The following is a 14,100-nucleotide window of genomic DNA, read 5'->3' as shown; positions in this document are numbered from 1 at the left end:
CCCCCAAAAGTGTGGTCAGGAGAACTGGATCGTGAGTGTGTACACAAGGACAACTTGGGCCAGGGATCGAACCCCGTGATAGTGGAAATGACCACAAATTGGTGTTGGTATCACTCGGTTTGATGATTGTAAATTCCTGAATCAGCGGGAATGGATGGACAAACAGGGCTGATCACCCAGCGCACGTTTACACTAGTCACTCTTCTGAACCAACATCCATGCGATCGTCAGGAAATGATGGAACTTTTGAGTGCTCCTGTAGCACATTCATTCACTCGAATGCGTTTATTATTTCTGGATGACAGCACTGGGATTTATGGAATTGACGAAATTATTCTCTCGAGCGGAGGAAAGTTGTGAGATTAATTGAAGTAAATACGTTCTACCCTGAAGCTCCAACTTACAGGTGAATTATTCCAAGAAAATTGACAGAAATCAGGACAATTCAGGTGAATGTCTATTTATCTGAACATTTAAATCGAATTTTCATGTTTGATTGGAAGTTTATGGAAGTTGCAGTGAACGTTGACATTTTATGATTATTTTCCCACTGAATCGAATTCAATGTTGCTTCACTGGAAAATACTACTAAACTGTCCCTGAAATTTTATTTCAAAGAAATTAAAATATCTAGAGTGAACAGGGCAATTGCTAGACTGTTCAGGGAAATTCGAGTTTCGTGGTAGGATCTAAAATAAAAGAATCACCTAGAAAAGGACATAATGGGCTCCATACCTTCAAGCATACTTTAATTAGCAGAAAGAAATTATTTGAAATCAAAATAAAAGCACGGAATGCACGGAAAGCAACTATTTCTGAAATTAAGAAATAGTTGAATGGAGCCGAAACCCCTAATTTCTGGACGACTGGGCTATATTTTTTTTTATTTATTAAATGTCGATCAATTGAAAACATAATTGATCATGATTATACACGAGTAATATTATTGAAAGGCAAAATAATCAGTACAATTATCATTTTATTTATGGAATATTCAATGCAAGTTGAAATCGTCCAGAAATTGATCTGTTTTCCCTATTTAACTGAATATTCAAACGGAATTTTCATGTTTTAATTGAAAATTTATGGAAGTCGCAGTGAACGTTGAAATTTCATGATTATTTTCCCCCTAAATCGAATTCAATGCTATTTCCCTGGAAAATACTACTAAATTATTCCCGAAATTTTAATTTCTTTGAAGTAAAATTTCAAGTAACATTGAGAAGGCGAAAAAATTTCCTGCTGGATTGAAATTAATCTTCAAAATGTCAGTTACATTTACTCTACTGTAATTCAATGCGAATAGCAATAAGCGTAAACAAAATATTCTTTCAACAAGCAAACAATCGATTAAATTTCGGTGAAACAAATAAAAACAAGGATTGCCCCGATTCAACGAACCGATGTAGCCGAGACAAAAATATTTTCCGTACTGATCTTCACTTTTCCTCGTCCGGGGATTGGTGTTGACCCTTCTCCAACCTCGTAAAACTGAAAAGCACTGAAAAATATCGTTCAAGCCTAGTGTTATGGGTTTTTTTGACTCGCGCGGTTGGACAGTCCTCGCCTTCGGCTCGGACGCCAACTCCACGCGAGTAAAAAACCCCATGGCACTCACTCTGAAATAAACTATTTCGTTACACGGAAAAATACCTCTCACGGAGACTGGCCAATTTATTTTCTCCACTGACACGGAGAGAGCATATAGAATCAGAGAGGCAATAGAAACCAGCGTTGGAGAGGAAAAAATCACGCCAGAGGACATTTCATGCTTCTTCGCTGGATTTAATGGTAGTGCCACGATGGCTATGAAATATCCTCTCCCAATGCAAAGGGGAAGATATAAATCGTTTCTTGAGTGGGCAAACAAATAGGCAGGGTTACAGGAAACTCCGGAATAAAGATGGATCTCGCCGTTCAGAGAGATTACATTGACTTTTTCTTATTTTTTTAAACTTTTTTTTTTCACTACTATCCGTTTTCCTATTATTCGGCAGCCTCCGGACTCTCTCCATATTTCTCATCCACTTCTTATATAGAGAAAGGAGTTTTCTCCTGCACTGGTGGATTGACCCGACCTTGAACGCCCCTTGGAGCAGAAAATAAGATGTTATTCTCGTCGTGTTGCATTCAGCAGAAAGAATCGAAGTAAGAGCTCGGGGTAATTACTGGGCGGGGGAGGGGGAGGAGAGTTTAATTGCAAGAATGTGGTGAAGTATTTCGGTGAGAGTCGAGAGGCATTTTGAGGAATTAACTCGAGACGCTTGCACTCGATTGAATGGAGGTGCATGAGTGCACTCTACTTTGGTGGTTAGCAACTTAACTATTCCAATTTCCAGTTGCACTTGTGGTTCTTTTGAAGTTTTGTTTCATGGAGGCATGTGGCAGCGATATATGGGTAGAATCAATTATTTCGGTTTGGGTCTGAGTCGGATTATGGAGGATTGAAATGGACGAGGGATGGATTCAAGGGAATGAAAGAAATGGATTGATCGAGGAAAATTTGATAGTTTTGTTACAATATTTTTGTTGGAAATTTGTAAGCTCAGGGATTTATTTCAATGATGAAGTTTGGAGTGTTGACATGAACTGAAATGTTTGAATTCTCTAGGAGAATGAAATGAACGACGATCCCAATGAAGGATTATGACAGGATGGAAAAATCGTTCTGTTCATCTTTTAAATAATCATTTCATTTGGCATTTATGAAGTTTATATTTGGATCAAGGGAATAGTTGCTGATATTTGAAAAACCATGTACAGTGTTGAAAATTTTCCACTGGAATTTCGAAGAATTTTTCCATTTAAAATTTATAATTTCATGGAAAAATTGATTTTTCATCAATTTTTCAATTATCCCTTTTGAACAATTCTCCTAGGCCACTTGGATTTTTTTTTTTCATCTTCTTCCATAAAAGCTCCATTCAAGTGCGAACTTTCAGGAAAATGACGAATTTTTTTCTATTTTTAATATTTTTTTTCGAATTTCATAAAAGCCTATGTTAAAACGCTTTTTTTAGAAAAATTTCTGTGTTACACCCATTCTCCTAGGCTATCTGGGATTTTGCGTAGGGGTTTTGAAAGAATCAAATAGTGATGTCGCGAGAGACTTTACAAGACATCACAAGACAATACTTTGGAGGAATTGTCTCGGTCTCAGTGAACGCGGAAATTTTTGGTCTCGTCTCAGTCTCGAAATATGCAGTATCGACTTCTGTCGTAATGACTCCGAGTCAATTTATCTCACCTCGTTTTCCCGTTTTTCGCGGTTTTTATATGTAGAAAATCGAGACGAGCCAAAATGAGTCAAATCGGAGATTTTACATTAAAAATACGAAAAACTTGAGACCGCGATGAGATAAATTGACTCGGAGTCTTCACGAGAGGAGTCGATACTGCGTATTTCGAGACTGAGATTAGACTAAAGATTTCCATGTTCATTGAGACCGAGACTATCTCTCCAAAATATTGTCTCATAAAGTCTCTGGCGGGATCATTACAATCAAAGAATGTATTTAAAAAATCATCAATTTCTTGACTTTTTCTCGACTCCCCCTGACCACGCCATAAATACCTTAGGGTCTTTTTCTGGAAAATTCAGCCAATTTTTTTTTGATAGTGTATTTGATGTGAATAAAAGGCAAAAAAAATGTCAGGTTGAATAAAAGTTTTCTTACTAGCTATTTGAATAAGCGCAAAAATTGTCCAGAGGAATAATCATTCTTTAAGAACAAACCGATTGAATAGAATATTTACAATATGTTTAATTCAGTAGCGAAGTGGTAAAACGGTTCAAGTCGCCTTATCTCCCAGTTGAGTTTTTGAAGAATATTTCCAAATCTAAGAGAAATAGCAAAACTTTCGTAACTACATTCGTTGTAGCTCTCGATCGGCTCTACAAAAAAGGTTACAACATAAATTTTTCTATCTCCCTTAGATGCCAAGATATTCATTGAAAACTGGCCACTAGTCAAAACTGACTTATACCGCTTTACCAGTACGCTTAATTATAATGAACCGTCTTATTTGACTCTATCACATGGCATGAATTAATTAGTAGAAGATCAAATAATTGAAAAATAATGAAGAGTATAAATAATAAAATCTTGATAATAATAAAATAATTTTTATCTTGCACAATGGACGATGTAAAATAGAGTTCATCCTCAAAGTGATATTCCGGTTGGTGAGACGACGAAAACTAACAAGTTCGCGGGGCCACCAAGCCCCGGTTCCGTTACAATTACCCAAGAGATTCATAAACACCCGTAATGAAATTCCCCAGTGGCATTTGGGGCACTCTCGGCTAACGAGACATCTGCGATGTAAATAAGCGCCCCTCCTGCACTCCAGCAATGTAATATGAACCGTAAAAACTCGTCTCACTGAGCGAACGTCCTCGAAATTTTTTTTACGCGAAACATGGAGACGAAAGAGGAATGTTGGAGAGTAAATATACTGGGAATGTTCATAACGTGAGATTAGAGACTAGGATCTTGAGCTCAAGACGAACCCTAGAACTCGCCTCTTCTCCTCTGTTTCTACTCATATTACGAAACAACTCTAATGAATGTTCTTGGATTTTCTTCAAATTTCAGTAGTAGAAGCTTTTGAATCTTCAATTGTGTGCATTTGAACTCAATTCGAGATGACATCTTTCATTGTCTTCTTTATTCATCTTGAAAATTCAACAACATTGAGCTTTTCATTCTAAGCGATCATTAATTTTTCTCTGGTGATATTTCCAGGGAAATTCCTGCAAATTTCGTCGTTAGAACATCAAGAATTTCAGTAATTCTCTAATCATTTTATCGAGTTGTGAATTTTCAGGTAAAATTCGTAAATCGAAAAGTGAAAGTTCAGGTAAAAATTGAAAATTTTATCATTCTGATAGTAAATAATCATTTTCAATTGAAAATTTGAGTAAATTTAAGAATTCCCAGCATACATTCACTGAAGACTTATAAATTCCATTGAGTTCTATCGAAAATACCAAATTTCATCATCATTTTCATTAAATTTATAATTCAGAACAATAGGTGCTAAATACTCGTACTCTTCAATAATCTTAGTTGTTGTATGGCCTCGAAAATTAGAAATGTCGAGTGTATTGCGAACAATACGAGTAAATTTCCTGCAAATTAGTCTTCCAAATGTTAAAATTTTTCCCTCAAAATTTCTAGAATAACAGTAGAAAGACAATGAAACAGTGAAATAAAAAATTAATTTGCGCCAGTGTAATTAATCCGTGACGAGTCCGTGCAGGAATTTAATTTTTTTCCAAAAGAAAAATTTGTTAATTATCTGAGTACCAGTGTTTATCCACCTCCGCTCCTTTTTGTTCCCATCTTTTGTGGATCTAAAAATACCTCCAAGAATACAGAGTCCACATCCATCATGTGTGCAATCTCGTTAGTTCCAAGGAAGCGTTTAAAAAACAGGGCCGAGAGAGACAGTGAATGGAAAAAAAATGTTGAACCCCCGGATTGAAGAAATTGTTAGAACTCTTGAGTTGCCCTGGTCTCAGCCATTTCCTTCGTCTTTCCACTGAGTTGAGATTCCACTCGGGGGCCCCATTGACCCCATTTAATAATCCATAGGTGCTTTGCACTCTGATATTCCCAATGTAATTCCCAACCAATTCTTTTCTCTCACGATGCGCTCCCCCCTCTCCCTCATCTAAAAGAATTATTTCACTTGGAATTGCATGAGTTGAGGTGAGCGCTGGAAGGGTGGAAACAGCCCGGGGTGAGATATTCGATCGCGATGGGGGCAAGCTTTTCCGGAGTGTTTCAAATGAACAGAGACAACATCTCAAATCATCGCTTGGCTAAGAATAATTGGGGGTGATGAATAATTGATCAGCCGATTTGGGGGAGAATCGCGGGGGCTAAAGTTGTACGACTTCTGGTGGTCGTTTGAGGGGAATTGAGGATTTAACGGTATTCAAGTCTTTCTATACAGTTCGGTATGTAAATTAATTGTGGAATTTTTTCAAATTCATTGAAAAGTAGTTCCATTGGGATTTCTTCCACAGAGAAAAAATATTGATTTTGCAGAATATATTATTGTATTGATTTTCAGGAAGATTAGTGATTTCCAGGGGCATGCCACTGCACGGCGAAAAATTCGACTGGGTTGTTGGTCGCACGCTCCCATTGCGAGTGGGTGAAGTGGAGGTGACTCATTACGGGTCGGTTTTTCTGTTTTATTAGCAAGAAAAAACGCAAATTTTGAAGTTTCCATGCGGATAACAAGAAAACGGTTGAGACGATTTTGCTCACAATCCAATCGAAATCGAATTATACGGAGAGAAATATTCAATAAAAATTACGTATCTTCCGTAATTCCGGAGCGAAATGTGGTTGTAGGAAATTTTACGAAACTGTCACGGAATTTTCCCAGAGCGTTCCGCAATTTTTACCGGAGTCTCCTGTGAAAAATTACCATATCGTCACTTAAATTTTCCGAGTCAATTCTGTAGTCGGTGAGCGAATTGTAAGTTCCGTAATTTTTACTGAACATTTCTCTCCGTGCATATGTAAATGCATTGACCGTACTAAAAAAAATCAACACCCATCATTATTCTCGGTAAAATTGTTAAGTATTCAAAGAAAACTCATTTTTCTCGATTTTTTCACAAGCTTTATGCGAATAACTAATGAACCGCTGCGACGATCGTCTTCATAACCTAATCAGTTCGAAGTCACATTAACATGCATCGATTGAAAACAAATTTTTTTGAATCGGTGGACATGGTTTTTTTAAATATTGGACAAAATTTTGGGCACATGCGTACACAGACACATACAGACATATCTTCAAAAACGTATGATAATAATTCTAGAGGCCAACAAATGTGAAGAAATCATGGCAATTCCACATTCGATTTTTGCCACATTCCGTCGGTTGGGTCGGGAAGTTACAAAAGCTGCAGAAAAATTACCAAACAAGTCAAGTAATCCGGGACCAACCTCGATTTCCAGTACTTTTTCACTTTGAATAGGAGAAAAAGTGCGAGATTAATAGTGAATTTCACTTCGTTGGCCCGGGAAAATTTACTAAACGTGAGGGTGATTTGTACCGAAACTGTAATTGCAATTTACCCTGTATCCCATGAAAAATTATCCCAGTGAACATGAATAATTGCTCCAATTTATCGTATAATTTTTCTCCAACGGAGAATGATTTTTACCGAACCCGTTTGGGAAAAATTCATTTCCGTCCGTCTCAATGACCTTCAGACGGGTACAAACCGAACAATCCCCTGCCGGTGTGGGAAATTTTACCAAACAAGAGGATAATTTTTGCATCCATGGGTGTATTTTTTTACCGAGAAAATCGTAAGATTTCCACTAAAACCCTGTATTTTTTCACTGAATTACATTTCGCTCCACGATTACCATTCGTACAGTAAAATTTGTCACGATTTTCGAGGTAATTCTTATGCAACTTTTCTCTCCGCGTGATTTTAGGTATCTATCACCAATTGCTGACTAGAATAAACTTGATCACGAAGGGTTTCTACCACTGAAATTTAGTGAGAGATCCCGGTAAATTAGAGATTAGTCCCCGGAAATCACTGACATTTCACTGAAAATCAATTACATTGTCCTGGTAGTTAGTGATAATATCATTAAAAATTAGTGACAAAATCACTGAAGTGCAGTTTCAACTTTGGAGCTGTTGAATTCCACATTTGCGAATTCCTAAAAATTGAGGATGGATCACTGAAAATAGGTGACATGTCGCTGACAATAATTTCTTTTTCTCTGCGTTCAAGTTAATTTTTTAGTGGCTTCGATCTTGATTCTTTTTGTTATTCCAATGTCTTGATGAAAAGTATTTCATTCAGCTACCGAAGTAATTTTAAAAATGAAAATTGCCGTTCATTTTTTTCAGGGAATTGAGAGTTTCGCGCAAACCGCGTTATAAATTTGGTAATTAATTCTCGCGAGAAAGATGAAGCACAAGTTACAGAAGATCAGCCTCATTCAGCTGACATTTTGCGAGGAAAACGGCTTCTCTCTAAACATTCCGTTCTTATGTTTGCATCATGATGATTGATTAACCTTTTAAAAATTTTCTTTTTCTGGCAAGAAATCGATTGCTGGTAACATTCTGGATAAAAACAAAACGGTTGCTATTTCGAAAGAACGAAATTCAGTGTGGAATATTCAATCTCCAACGGGATTTAAATAATCAATTCATTCTATTAATTTATTCCATCACTTGAATATTCATCTTTGAAAGTAATGATTTCAGTAGAAAAAGACCAAAAAACTTGAGATTTTCGATGCATTTTCTTACAGTACATTTAATGACTCGAAGTGCACTAATCTCGAAAAAAATTAGTTGTTTTAGTTGAAAATACCAGAAGAGTTCTTCTAATTTAAATCGTAATAAAACGTGTCTCTTGAGATTTTCTACTGACCCCTGTGATTGTTATTATAATTCGATGAAAAAACATTGAAAAAATCAACTTGGTCTATTGTATTCCCCCACTTCACAATCGATTTCTCCTACACTGTTAGGAATTTTTTGAAATTTCATGGAAGATATCATAGTAAATCTCATGAGAGTGACTTTGAGTCCGATTTAGGAAACAAATTGTTATGAAATTTCAAGTTTCAAGTAGAATTCACGGAAATTCATAGGTTTTCAGTGAGAGTGAGGCGAGTATTTTACAATTTGATTGAATTTTCAGTGGAACATGAATATTCAAAAACAAAATGACATGAATTCTCAATTTTTCCCTGAATTTTCTTGATTTTAAAATAACTGAACTGAAAAATCAAGAATTTTATTGATTTCCGGATCATTTATTTGAACAGAAAATCAATGGAATATTTGATTTTTCAATGACAAAATTTTCTTGGAACTCAATTTCAGTGGAACTTGAACACGATAAAAATTACCGGAATTTGGCACGAAAAATTCAGACGAAAATTTTTAACAGTGTAAACTGAAAAAAATCATTTTCAGGGACATTTCACTTATTTTCAGGAACATGTCACTGACAGACTACGACACATTACTCATTTTCGGGAATCTATCACCAATTATTGGTGATACTGAACACTGATTAGAAGGACCCTGACATCAGCGAATTTCATTATTAAAATTTAGTGATAAATTCCCAACAATTAGAGATGAGTCCCGGAAAATTAGTAACATTTAGCTAAAAATTAGTGATAATCTCCGTGAAAATCAGTGACGATATCACTGAATTCCTGCATTTTGCACTCTCTGAAATTCGCAACCACAAACCCCAATAATTGGTGCTAAATTTCCCAAAATCAGTGGCAGGTCCTTAACAATTAAAATTTCTTTCATCTGCCTCCAATAAGGAAATGGGAAACCGCAGGTAGAATTACGGTTTCATTAAGCATGGTGGAGTGCATTTAGCTGTCACTTTGTTGTTGTCACACGAGGAATTAGCAGGACAAGTGACTCCACTCCCGACCCGCCAGTTGAATTTACCAAATGGAATGGTACGCGGAGAGAATTGATCAAATCCCCCATTTCGAAACGAGCAAGTTAAATTTATAATAACAGAATCCTGAAAATCTCAAACCCTACCGCTCATTTCCAATCATCCGAAGCCGCAGGAATTGATGAAAGGATAATGAAAAGGATTCATTTACTCACTCTACAGCCGTAATCTTCGGTTGTGCGGTCCCTCTCCTCCCGATTACTAGTGAAAATGCGATTCTTTGGCTGGGCCGGATGAAAATTAATTGACGGTTATTTTGAATGCGTTTGAGAGATACCGCTTTTATTGACAGACGTAAAAACCGGGCGGATAGTTTGCAGTCGACGGAACGAGAAGCGATATGCTACTGATCTTACCCCGCCGCACTCTGTTTCAATCGCTCTCATCCCTCTAACTGTGTTCACGACGCCGGCGCAGCCACGTGGTTAAATTATACACCAAAAACCGTTGTAATATGCTTCACCCCGTCCCTTCCCCGCCATCGAGTAGTTAAAATGTACAGGGACCCATAACGCACTCCAATTTACCTAGATAAATTAATAGGCGGGGAAATCGCTCATGAAAGGATTATTAACTGGGGAAGCTATCTGTCTGACTTGCAGACCAATGACATTCAGAATTGATGGAATTCTTGGAGTTGCGGTGCTATTATCATTTATACATGTGTGCTGTCAAATGCCATTCTTTCTAACAGTAAGGTACACTGCACCGATTGCATTATTTGGAAATTTTTATCAAGTGGCAAATCGAGAAAAAAAGTTGGAGAGAAATTATCAAAAAAGTCAAGTAGGGTGAACAGGCCAATTGCTAGTTAAGAGAAATTCGAGTTTCCATTCAGTAAAAATTACGAAACTCACAATTCGCCCACCGATTACTGAATCGACTCAGAAAATTTAAGTGACGGTAACGTAATTTTTCACATGAGATTCAGGTAAAAATTACGGAACGCTCTGGAAAAATTCCGTGACAGTTTTGTAAAATTACGTTACGGTTTCGTAATTTTTACTGAAAATTTCTCTCCGTAATAATTTTTTTTCGCGATAGCTTCGTTGCAAACAAATAAGATTGTTAAGTAATAATAATAATAATAATAATAATAATAATAATGGTTTCGTGCACGGAGAGAAATTTTCAATAAACATTACATATCTTTTCCGTAATTCTGGAGCGAAATGTAAAATTTTACGGAACTGTCACGGAATTTTTCCAGAGCGTTCCGTAATTTTTACCTGAATCTCATGTGAAAAATTACGTTACCGTCACTTAAATTTTCTGAGTCGATTCAGTAATCGGTGGGCGAATTGTGAGTTTCGTAATTTTTACTGAATGGAAACTCGAATTTCTCTTAACTAGCAATTGGCCTGTTCACCCTACTTGACTTTTTTGATAATTTCTCTCCAACTTTTTTTCTCGATTTGCCACTTGATAAAAATTTCCAAATAATGCAATCGGTGCAGTGTACCTTACTGTTAGAAAGAATGGCATTTGACAGCACACATGTATAAATGATAATANGTTCGTAACTCGTGAAAAAATGTTTTTTAGCTCGTGGGATTATATCACTCGCCTTCGGCTCGCCGAAACACACTTTTTTGCACTCGTTACGAAATAGACTATTATTTAATTAACACGATCCATTATTCTACGTGCATGATACCACCGTTTATACCTTGTCACTACTCCAAAAACACGGATAAAAAATTTTGATTTGGATATCCGGTAGCGTTCTCTCCACTCCAGTATTTTTCTGAAATTTTATGTCCATTCAATTCCTTTTCCATTTTGTTTGTTCATCAGCAGACCTTTCAGAACAAGTAAATCCAATTAGTTTCAGTTGAATGGGACAAGACGTAGCTGATCAGTTCAGACGAGTCTCTCCAGTTTGCCAACTTTTTTTTGTTGAGATTGATCCCACGGAGAATAAAAAGTATATAAACAGGACTATCGAAAACTTCTCGCTACCGCTAACGAAATTTATCGTGAGGAGGATACTCACGACAGCTGTTTATTACTGATTAATAGATGAAATAAATTTCATTTCATTTCAATAATCTGAATATTTTGAGCAACTGATTTTCAGTAGTGATACCCCGAGAGTTTCAAAATGAATTGCGTATTTCGCAATAGCTTCGTTGCAAACAATGAAGATTGTCAAGTAATAATAATAATAATAATAATAATAATAATAATAATAAGAGTAATAATAAAATATAATAATTATAAAACTGAAAAATCAATTGTTTGAAATAATAATTATTTCTTTGAGTAAAATATACTAATAGTTTTCTTTTTTTTGTAATTAAGGATGTTTATCCATTTTCAGCAAATCTAATTTTTTCATGTTCAAGGAAAATTTTATAATTTTTTTGGCTGATAGCAAAACATATGAAGCTAACCTCTTTGATGTTAAAAAAATTAATCGCAATAGTCTCGCCAGAAATAAATAAACAAATTTTTCCTTATACACAGGCTCTTATGCGATTTATGCTGAAATTCATAATTCACCTACTATAAGACTCTCAAAATAGAAATAAAAATAGAAGGTAATGTGAAAAACTATACTGAATCGAATGGCTAGAAAAACATTTGAGGTGCCCGCGTAAAAAGAGGAAATATTTGAAAGATTCTGCCCCATATAAGCGCATGTTAGCACATGCGTTTGGTACATTTTGTCCACTTCATTTCTAAATAATCAACGTGGGTTGGGGGATTGAAATTTTTATCAAGATAAAGGGAATAACTTCATCTCTCAGTTGAGAAAAAATCAATTTTTTTTAATACTTGCGATTTTGGATAACATCCTTAATCTGAGAAGAGCGAAAAAAATACAAAAAAAATTCTGAAAAAAGTTGTATTGCATTTTGAAAGATCGTCCCCAAAATTACTAATTTTGACACTTGTGTCCATCATTTCAAGGATAGATTCGTTACTGTCACTTTCATGAATTTGAATTCTTCTTATTTTAGTTTGTTTATTGTTCCGTAGCAACATGCCGTAGTTTTACCAAATTTTACCGATTTAAAATCGTGAAGGTTCTACCACGTGACATCAAATGCCGCCCTCCCATTGGCCGACATTCTGCTTGGAGGAATAATAATATTTATTCTGATATTTTTTCAATTCAACACATTCATTCTCTCCATTCTTTATTGATTTTTATTCTGTTTGTTCGTCAAGAGCAATCTTTTCACAGCGAGTAAATCGAATTAACTTGAACCAAATAAAAGTCTACGTAGCCAATCAGTCCAGAGACTCTCCAGTTCACCAACTTCCTCGGTGAAATTGATCTCGTTGTTGAGCCCAACCCCGTGCCTCACGTTATTGTTGCCATCAGTTTTTATCATCCCTCGATTCTGCAAACATGAATTTATCAATGACACGTGAATGTACATTTCATATCTCGTGCAATCAGCTGGACTTTCACAATTAATTTAGCGGCACTCAATGGACGAGTGTTTGCATGCGATAATCCAATTACCATTTTCCGGATGTGGTTATAATTATCGTTGTAAATCCTCTGGGTGTTGCCACGATAATCCGGGGGTAGTTTTGTCCCGTGAAGGATGAGGGATACGTCGAGGATTGATCCGTTATTAGAGGGCGGGCCCACCTGGTGGGAATATCAAACCATTGAGAATTATTGTTGAGTATTTCCCACGAACGGATCACGGCCTATCAGGATGCAGTATTTGCAGTAGCTCTTCATTTTTTCGGCTCATTTCAGATTAAATCTTGTATTTAACAGTCTACGGAAAATGAGTTACTCATCAATAAACAAAATTAAATAAAAAAGATTTGTTTGCAACTCATTCTCAGTCGTTTGCCCGATAATTTTTAAGTTCTTGGGGCATCAATACTGAACATTGCTCTTGAAATTTAGAGTGAAAAATTTTAGAAATTAGAAATGAGATTAAAATATTTTTATTTTTTATTGCAACATTTTCACTCGTATTGATATTGATGAATCAGTTAATTTCTGAAATTGTCGCTGAAATTCCAGTTTATGAGTAGGAATGTCAGCGATTGTTCCCCCATCCTAATGTCAATCCAAACGATGCAGTATTTGACGTTTTGTGGTGGAGTGGAGGTCAAATTATTGGTCAGGTCTGGTTGAGATGGCTAATAATAATAACTAATTTCAATAATAAATGTGAAATGAGATTTCTAGTATCAAATTAAATTCTATTTTTCAAATAAAAAAGATGGTAAAATGAGGAATATAATATTTTAGTTTCGTCAAATTCGTAGATTTTTATACTGCGTGAATGTATTGCTTGCATTGAATGTTTCATTGATGAACGGTTCACCTTCTCATCGATTGAACAATAAATATTCATGACTGGAGCATAAAATATTTTTAATTGAAGAGTGAAATAGCTTTCTATTAAGAATAAATGAAGTAGAATTCTCAATTCTATTGATTCCTACTCGTATTCTAAGAAGGCCGTGACTATTCGCACCATTGCGTGAATCACTCGCGTACAATCCATACACTCCACGCATGCGTGAAGTTTGTGTGTTTCACGCAGCCGAATTTTCATACTGCTGTGTATTTCCCGCAGTTGAAGTTTCATACTACTGTGTGTTTCACGCAGTTGAAGTTT

At 35.9% G+C, this 14,100-nt stretch overlaps 2 protein-coding genes across 2 annotated transcripts in view; both read right to left on the bottom strand.

Annotated features, from left to right (window-relative positions):
- LOC107047829 (ankyrin repeat and death domain-containing protein 1A) overlaps nt 1-9,821 on the bottom strand; it is a 27,869-nt gene extending 18,048 nt beyond the window's left edge. The window contains exon 1 of the mRNA XM_015270682.2: nt 9,652-9,821. The gene's annotated coding sequence lies outside the window, so the exon portion shown is untranslated. The remainder of the gene's footprint in view (nt 1-9,651) is intronic.
- A 2,824-nt stretch (nt 9,822-12,645) lies between these two features.
- Nucleotides 12,646-14,100, bottom strand: part of LOC107047764 (neuroendocrine convertase 1) — a 21,358-nt gene continuing 19,903 nt past the window's right edge. The window contains exons 14-15 of the mRNA XM_015270596.1: nt 12,975-13,106; nt 12,646-12,849 (exon numbers count right to left, since the gene is read on the bottom strand). Coding sequence (XP_015126082.1) covers nt 12,703-12,849; nt 12,975-13,106 — 279 coding nt within the window. The 3' untranslated portion in view covers nt 12,646-12,702. The remainder of the gene's footprint in view (nt 12,850-12,974; nt 13,107-14,100) is intronic.

Source organism: Diachasma alloeum, unplaced genomic scaffold, assembly GCF_001412515.2.
Source record: "Diachasma alloeum isolate Michigan unplaced genomic scaffold, Dall2.0 Dall_scaffold_78908, whole genome shotgun sequence".
NCBI lineage: Eukaryota > Metazoa > Arthropoda > Insecta > Hymenoptera > Braconidae > Diachasma > Diachasma alloeum.
This window is presented reverse-complemented; position numbering and strand designations above follow the sequence as displayed.